Source organism: Aphanomyces invadans (genome assembly GCF_000520115.1).
Source record: "Aphanomyces invadans strain NJM9701 unplaced genomic scaffold supercont1.12, whole genome shotgun sequence".
NCBI lineage: Eukaryota > Oomycota > Saprolegniomycetes > Saprolegniales > Verrucalvaceae > Aphanomyces > Aphanomyces invadans.
Genome location: NW_008580157.1, coordinates 102,072 through 111,008, shown reverse-complemented (window position 1 = coordinate 111,008; position 8,937 = coordinate 102,072). Strand labels below are relative to the sequence as shown.

Here is an 8,937-nt window from a genome sequence, read left to right as displayed (position 1 = left end):
GCCATGTTCGAACAAGAACAAGTTCGAGCATGTTCAAACAAGGACAAGGAAGACAAGTCCCTCGTCAAGTGGTCCGTCGAAAAGGGCTGTTTTGTGATGCCGTCAGGAGCCACGTGGATCCCGAGCGGCTGTGTGGATTTGCATCAACTGCTGTGTGGTGGCCCATGCTGGTATGGGCGGACACCGCCGCACCCAGGCTACGAAGCAAGCCGTCACTGAACTGTTCTACTGGGACGGTGTCGAACACGACGTGGAGGCCTTCGTCAAGGCCTGCCTGCATTGCATGATCGTGGATGGTGTTGTGGAACCTCGTCCATGGGGTCAGGCTCTGCACGCCGATCGACCCAATGAACTCATCCATTTCGACTGGCTTCAAATGCCAGCCGAAGTGAACGGATGGCGGTACCTGCTGGTCGTCAAGGACGACATGAGCGGCTACGTCCGCCTGTACCCGGGCCTGGAAGCGACAGCCCGGGCGACTGCGACGGTCCTTATGGATTGGTTTGGGCTGTTTGGTGTGGTGGCGACCTGGGTCAGTGACTGCGGTTCCCACTTTAAGAATCAAGTGATGGAAGAACTGCGCCGAACTCTCGGCGCCCATCACCACTTTGTCACGCCCCACTGTCCTTGGGCGAATGGGACAGTGGAGGTCGTGAACCGACAAGTTCTTCGCATGATTCGGGCCCTTTCGAGCGAGCTCAAGTTGCGAGAGAACGAGTGGGCCGGGACCGTGCCGATGGTCCAGTCGGCCCTCAACCATCAACCTGCTGATCGACTGGGTGGAGTCCCACCGATCACGGCGTTCCTGGCGCTCCCAGCTAGTACGCCGCTCCATGCTCTCTTTCATCCGCGATTGAAGGAACAAGTCACGGTGGACTGGCTTGCGAAAAGTCAGAAGAATCACCTGCAAGCAGTGGCCTCTGCCCTCGATCAGATGCACAAGGACTGTGTGTCCAAGGCTGCGTCCAAGCGCGAGAAGAAGCGGAAGCAGTGCGAAAACATACAAGGCATGAAGTGGCCAAGCCTATCCTTGGGCGATTTTGTGTTGATAGCTCGAGTGGCGCAACACCCGAACGAGTTGACACTCCGGTGGAAGGGGCCGTACCGTGTGGTTCGTGTCCAGTCAGACCACCTGATGGAGGTTCAACAATTGGTGCCCCCACACGACATCAGCCTCCACCATGCCAGCCGGCTCCGACTTTACTCTGAAGCAGATCGCGACGTCGCCGAGGATCTCCTCGAACAAGTTGCCTTCGGAGACAGCGGATTCCACGTGGAGACCCTCAAGGAGATCCGCGACTACGCCGGCCGCTTCGAAGTACTGGTCAAGTGGCTCGGCCTGGATGACGCCGAAGCCTCATGGGAGCCCGCAACACAGCGGTATGAAGACATCCCAGTAGTATTTCGCCGCTGGGCGAAGGCGAACCCCAAGAATGAAAATGATGTCGGCGTTGGTTGCCGATATTGAGCAAGCGGTGGGGCATTCCCTCTAGGAGGGCAGTGTTCCCGCGGGATAGTTGCCCACGAGAAGTACGTTGCCCTCGCGGTGGTTCGGACATCCACCAGGTACATTACGATACTGTAGGTAGGGTCCGAAGTGTTTGCTCAAGCCGACCAGGCGAAGTGAAGCGGTTAGTAGTCAGTAGTTGGTAGCTCTTGCTCTGATCTAATGTACTTTTGCTTTTGCTTTATCGAAGACAGCGCTAGTCACCAGTCTCAGCTTGCTGCACACGAAGTGCGGAAGTGATAACAATTACTTGTGTGCACCCGACACGAGTCAGGGAATTGCATGTAAAAGGCGATTTTACAGGCAGTTCAAATGGTTGGTGGTGTTCTCGTGATGTCGCTGCTGCTTCGACTCACGGCAACTAAGAGGCATCGTAATCGTCTCATACTTGCTGCGTTGGCTCGCAGAGCCCAATCCCACGTGAGCGCCTTCATTGAATCTAGAGGAATGCGTCAGGCTCGAAGAAGTGGCAGCGATCACTGACTGGTTCGGCGTCCGGACTGGTGTAGGCATTGCAAGTGCTTCTAGCGATTGACAAGGACGCTTCGGGTAGCAACAAGAATCTCCACTACAGCGGTACTTGAAGTGCCTATGTATGTTCCTGCGGGATAGTTGCCCACGAGAAGTACGTTGCCCTCGCGGTGGTTCGGACATCCGCCAGGTACAGTACGATACTGTAGGTATGGTCCGAAGTGTTTGTTCAAGCCGACCAGGCAAGTTGAAGCAGTTATTAGTCAATAGCTGGTAGCTCTTGCTCTAATCTAATGTATTTTTGCTTTTACGAAGTCGGTGAGAGTCAAAAGTCTCAGCTCTACGCGTCGCGAGGACTGGGAGTGAAAGCAAAGAATTCTTTAGTTACTGCTGAAGCTTTTGCTGCCGTTCGGTGGAACGGGCTGCCATGGAGCGTGAAGATTTCGACTTCGACGTCTCCGACATTGCAAGGCGCACCTCTGGCTTGGCGCAAAGAATATCGCGCAGCCCTCGGGGTGGCGAACGATTCCAATCGCCTCAGGGACGACAACCATGGACGGCGGCCTATTGGACGAGACATGAAACCTGGACTGTCCCGGTGGCAGCACCAGTCGCCGCGAACGCTGCGCCGTCCGATGGGGCAGCGGTGGAACCGGCGGCAGCGGCGCCCGGAACAACCTCAGCATCGGCTCCAGAGCCGGCTCGAATGGCCCGCGCAGCGTCCGCGGCGAGTGGGGCTGCCGAAGAACGTGACGACGAGAGCATGGGTGTCAACGACCCGATGGTGTTCAACGCGCCCGCTATCTCGCATGCGCCGAAGTTCAAGGGCTCGACAATGGACAAACGACGCTAGTTTATGCGCGAGTACAACCAATATCTAGAACAGGTGGCTGCTCTGCAGACAACGACCACCAAACCTTGATGATGCCGGTGTCAGCCTGCATCGACCACTATGCGTAGAAGCTAATTGCCATGCGGGAAATGAACGAGCCGGCTGACTTCGTCACCGAAGCCGAATGGGTAGCATGGATGCGCCTCGGCTTTGACGTCCTCCCATCGGACCTTGAAGGGATCCGTACAAAACTACGTGGTGCGGTCAAGTTCGACCTGTCGATCACCGATGGCGACTCGAGGATCCGAAAGATGCTCGTAGGCCTAATGAAGGCCATCGAGCTAGACAATCAGGAGTGGGTCCTCCGTGAGGAGGACAAGATGAAGGTCTGCATCATCGTGATGCGATCAAGCCAGCCGGACTACAAGAGGCAGTACAGGAGGAGATCGCAATGCATCGCAACAAGACGTTAAAAACGGGCATTTTCAAGTTCGTGCGGTGGCTTCGGGAGTACGCAACTAAGTACCAGATGTTCGTCAAGCTGCAACCTGAAGACTGCAACCCCCCCAAGGGGAACAAACCCAACACCGGTGCTGCACGCGCCGGCGGCGGGAGCGACACCTCGGGGAGGTTGTCTCAAGTGCGGCCATCTGGTCCGTAGCTGCCCAAAGGCAACCCCCAGAAGAAGCGTCCGAACTGCTCCGTAGAAACCGAGGAGGCCGGCGCGGTAGCGGAGCCGGGCGGGATGGTAATGCCGGGGGTGAGGACCCAGCAGCGCCCCAAAACGTGGTGCGGTTGGCGATGGCAGCCGGGACCAAGTTGCCAAACAAGTCAATGCACTCAAGGCCCCGCGCCGTCGACATCAGCCTCACGGTTTGAGTGCGTCGTCGAGGGTGTCCTACCCACGACTCCGACCCTGCTCGACTCGGGGTCCGACACGTCCGTCGCCTCGCTAGATTTGTGACCGCGTTACTCGCAGCGGGAGTCAGTGTGGTGATGCGCGACATGCCGCGCTCTACGGACCTAGCACCGTATAGCAAGGGAACACCGGTGATTACGGTGACCCGAAAAGTCAAGTTGGGTTCCGTAGAGTTCCAGACATCCTGCGGTCCGCTGGTTCTCCGGAGCCTGGACTTATGGGTGGGTGAGGCCGTGAAGAACAAGATCGAGTTGCTTTTTGGGCGGCCAGTGATGAACGCCCTGGGTTGTTCAGCCAGTGGGGTGCTCGAGGCAGCCCGAAAACAAGGTGCCGTCTGGGACATGGACGTAGTGGACTCTGGTCCCGGGGCGTCAACGACCCTAGCGAGGGTCAACCGTCTGATGCAGATGGACTTGATGACGGGGGCGACGAAGAAGATTGGCTGCAATGTGCTACGCCTCAACCATCTGCTTTCGGACCCAAGGAACAAGCAGAGCGAGAAACCACCATATGGGAGGTCCACACCGCCAAGTTGGTTAAGGCGGAGGAAGAGGGACTCTCCGGAAGCTGCTCCGATGCAACATCGATGCCTTTCGCTTGGAGATGGGCGGAGACCCGCCTATCAAGGTGGAGCCGCTCAAAGTCAGTGTCAAGGTCGGCGCAGTACCGGTAAATGTGGCCTTCGGCGGTACCCGCCGCTCCATGTGCAGTACCTGCAAGAACACGTGTCCGAACTTGAACGTGCGGGTTTGGTGTACCGAAACAACCAGTCCCGGTGGGCATGCGCCCCGCGCATCGTCCCCAAGAAGGACCCGGGCGACTTTCGCATGACCATCTACAACCGCCCGGTGAACGCCTGCACGGAGGCGATGCCGTGGCCCATGCCCAGCCTGGACGCGGCTCATGCGACACTGGCCGGCATGTCCATGCACTTCAATCTCGACTGGATGCAGGGGTACTGGCAGTTGCCATTGCACCCCGACAGCCAGCAGATGTTCTCGTTTATGACCCCCATGGGGTTTATACCCCCACAAGAGTCCTGATGGGCTGCACTGATACCGTGGCGTTCTGCCAGGCGGCGGTGAACCAAAGGTTCGGGGACCTGCTGTTTCACGGGGTCCTCGGGTGGCTTGATGACCTCCTCGGGTATTGTGGTTCAGCGCTGACTGGACCATCGGCACCGTCGCAACCCATTCATTCTCCCGCAACTTGAGCTCGCTGGACAGGGCGCCCCCCCATGCGGAGAATCAGACGATTCACGACCTCTACTGTCTTGTTGGCCCAGGAACAGTGAGGCGTGACAAAATGGTGGTGTACGTCCAACGTTCGGCGTAGCTCGTCGATCACTTGGTTCTTGAAGTACGACCCACAGTCACTAACCCACGTCGCGCCAAAGAGACCAAACCAGTCCAAGAGGGCTGAAGCCGTGGCCTGAGAGGTGGCTTCGGCTCCGGGGTGCAGGGGTGCAGGCGCACGTACCCGCTCATGTCGTCCTTGACGAAGCGCCATCCGTTCTTGACAGCGGACATCTGGAGCCAGTCAAAATGGATGAGCTCATTTGGTCGGTCGGCGTGCAGAGCTTGACCCCAAGGCCGAGGCTCTACAACCCCGTCCACAACCGTGCAGTGCAGGCAGGCCTTCACAAAGGTCTCGACGTCGTGACCGATGCCATGCCAATAAACAGGTCGGTCACCGCTGCCTTGATCGCTTCGGTGCGACGATGGCCTCCCGTACCGCATGGGCCACCACACACATGATCGGCTCGATCACCTAGGGGAAGGTCGACATGACCTTGGACCAGCGCTGCAGCCTGCTTTGGTACTTGGCAATATTCGTCCCACCCCCGCCGGGGTAGAATATGTACACAAGGTTCCGGTGGTCCGTAAACAGACGGAATCCACCGGGGCGCCGCAGAAGGTACTCGAGGCGCTTGCGATCTTGGGCGATGGCAAACGCTTCCTTTTCGACGATGGGCCATCGCTCGCTGCCCCTCGGAAGGCACCGCTCAGGAACGCGAGCGGTTCATGACGTTGGTCGACTGTTCGCACACCGAGGCCTTCGGTCGGAATCTGGGTGGCTACCGCGCCCCAGAACCCGTCGCTGGCGTCGGTGTACAAACGACGACCATGTCGGCAGACGGTTGGCCAGCGGCACCATGCAGTGTAACGCATCCTTGATCGCTTCAAAACAAACGGCATGGTCCTCAGCCCAGCCGATACTAGCCAGTTGGACCGTCGCCAAAGCCACCTTCCGCCGTACGCCATTGGCGGCCTTCGCGGTGACGTGCAACAGCTGCATCAGCGGCGCCACCAACTGGGCGTACACTGGTATAGAGGCGCGCATCTAGTTGATGGCGCATACGAACTGCTGCAACTCGGCGGCCGTCTCCGGGGCCGCCAAGTCGCACAGGCCTTGGATGCGCTTGGGCGAGTGGTTGATCCCCTCAGCGGAGATCAACTTGCCACAGCACTCAACGCGACGCGCGAAGAAGTCACACTTATTCGGGTGGAGCTTCAGACCATACGTCCCGCATATGCCGAGGACGTTGGACAGCAGTCCCAAAAGTTCATCCTCAGCGGATGCAACCCGCCAATCGTTTGGGTGGAGTCCCACCGATCACGGCGTTCCTGGCTCTGCCAGCCAGCACACCGTTGCGCGCTCTCTTCCACCCGCTTCAAAAGGAACAGGCGACGGTGGACTGGCTGGCAAAGAGCCAGAAGAATCACCTGCAAGCGGTGGCCTCCGCCCTCGATTGGATGCACAAGGACTGTGTGGCGATTGCGGCGGCGAAGCGTGACAGGAAGCGCAAGCAGCGCGAAAACAAACAAGGCGTGAAGTAGCCAAGCCTGGCCTTGGTTGATTACGTGTTGGTGGCTCGGGTGGTTCAACACCCGAACAAGCTGACTCTACGCTGGAAGGGTCCCTACCGCGTGGTACAGGTCCTGTCGGACCACATTATGGAAGTCCAGCAGCTGGTGCCCCCACATGGCATCAGCTTCCATCATGCCAGTCGACTCAAGCTGTACTCTGAAGCGGGTCGCGACGTCGCCGAGGATCTCCTCGAGCAGGTCGCCTTCGGAGACAGCGGATTCCACGTGGAGACCCTCAAGGAGATCCGCGACAACGCCGGCCGCTTCGAAGTACTGATCAAGTGGCTCGGCCTGGATGACGCCGAAGCCTCGTGGGAGCCCGCAACACAGCGGTATGAAGACATCCCAGTAGTATTTCGCCGCTGGGCGAAGGCGAACCCCAAGATGAAAACGATGTCGGCGTTGGTTGTCGATATTGAGCAAGCGGTGGGGCATTCTCTCTAGGAGGGCAGTGTTCCCGCGGGATCGTTGCCAACGAGAAGTACGTTGCCCTCGCGGTGGTTCGGACATCCGCCAGGTACAGTACGATACTGTAGGTAGGGTCCGAAGTGTTTGTTCAAGCCGACCAGGCGAAGTGAAGCTGTTAGTAGTCAGTAGCTGGTAGCTCTTGCTCTAATCTAATGTACTTTCGCTATTACGAAGACGGTGAGAGTCACCAGCCTCAGCTCTACGCGTCGTGAGAACATTGTAGCAATAGCAATACGCTAATACATTCATACAGTAATCACGGCTCACCGACGAACAGCCAAGGACACGACGACAGACTATGCGACGCGACACAACATAGCCGTGCCCAACACAATAGGCCATGAACAATGGGACAGGACACATACAGCGCGACATCCCGCGGCCGACACGACACAGGCACAAACTACACGGTCTTGACAGCTGTTGTCATGGGCGACCAATTCCCACCGACAACGCAACTTGGTTAGTCGCCATGGACGATCAAATTCCATGAATGACACTTGGAACTAACATATCGTATGGGGTGAGTTCGAAATGGTGGTCATTTGCATGCATACCTCAGTTAATTCATGGGATCTGATCGCCCTTCCCGATAACAGCCCCTTCTGCCCCAAGATCCTGTGGATACTGAACGAACGCCCCCCGCGCTGGCCGCCCACTCAACTGGCCGACTTTATTAGCCCTTCTATCAGCGGCAGTACCTCCAAGGCGGCGAGTTGAATCGCTCCACCCGAGTTAGCATGTACAGGGCAGCCTTCACGATGTCCGGACAACCAGGGATCGAGGTTCTGCAATGATGGAACTTAAACCAGGCTGAAAATCCCTAAGCATTTGTCCGAACGAATAGGCTCGAAAATTACTGCTTAGTAAGTGGGACATAGGGAGAGATTAGTTTCAACGTCGTGTTTTCAAACGATTTAAGCAACGAGAGTCAATCCTACTCGATGGAAAATGCTCATTTTCGTGTATTTTTTATATGTATGAGCGTGATGGTGGAAAAACGTGCATAATTTTGCCTCATATCTGTGTTGTATACTGTACATGGATCAAACGATGCGTGTACACGCTAGGCCATCCCGGGAATGGCATTGCATGCGGATGTTCTGTTGCCCTTGGTGGTTAGCCTAAGTAAGGTTTTGATTTTAGGATGTACATGGAACTGTCGTGTACGAGAAGGGTGAGTACGCTTAAATCATCCAAATGTAAAACCAAAACTCCAAGCCCATTTCGACAACACGTCATTATGAAAAATAAATGTTACTACATTTAAATGGAGATGTCATACATTCAGGGATGTACAATATGTCAAAGGTTACGCCCAGTACTCATTTACGCGAAAATATAATGTACACGGATGCCACTGTTTTCGATTACTACACCGTTCCACATAAATTGTCAGGTACTTTTTCACTTGATTAAAGTATGTACAGCGCCATTGAAACGTCTTGATGTTTGTATTCAACTCCAAAACAGCATATACGCTGCAAAATTTATTGTATTTTTTTAGTTTCTCATTCAAGAGAATTGAGCAAGGCATCGAGGTGAACCTCCTTACCCAGTAGGCTATTCATATTGGCCAAAGCGCTCTCGTAAGGCGAGGCGTGAAACTCGACATTGACAAGTCTGCAATGAGAGCATCCTGCTTCATGTGAGGAAGTTTATAATCATTGCTATCAAGTATTTCAATGGACAATTCCATACCTTTTTCAAGAGTTACATGTACGAAAGTCTTTGCAAGCGTGTCAGTCGGCAACTCATAGAACGCGTTTTCTACAGCAAGAATTAACTCCACAATGCTTCGAGTGCACTTTTATTACTGCAGGCATTGAATAGAATTAAAGAGTCCTAAGTGTTGAGCCACATCGGCGTG

The 8,937-nt window shown here is 55.8% G+C and overlaps 2 protein-coding genes across 2 annotated transcripts; both read left to right on the top strand.

The window, feature by feature from the left end:
• Nucleotides 1-2,405: 2,405 nt before the first annotated feature.
• H310_06560 (hypothetical protein) lies at nt 2,406-3,471 on the top strand (the record flags this gene model as incomplete). The annotated part of the gene is made up of 4 exons (XM_008871673.1): nt 2,406-2,762; nt 2,832-2,864; nt 2,939-3,196; nt 3,223-3,471. 4 exons carry the CDS (start codon nt 2,406-2,408, stop codon nt 3,469-3,471), a joined length of 897 nt encoding a protein of 298 aa, XP_008869895.1.
• Nucleotides 3,472-6,308: 2,837 nt separating this feature from the next.
• On the top strand, nt 6,309-7,043 carry H310_06559 (hypothetical protein; the record flags this gene model as incomplete). Its single annotated transcript, XM_008871672.1, has 2 exons — nt 6,309-6,560; nt 6,669-7,043. The coding sequence occupies 2 exons, from the start codon at nt 6,309-6,311 to the stop codon at nt 7,041-7,043; spliced, it is 627 nt and encodes a 208-aa protein (XP_008869894.1).
• Between the last annotated feature and the right edge of the window lie 1,894 nt (nt 7,044-8,937).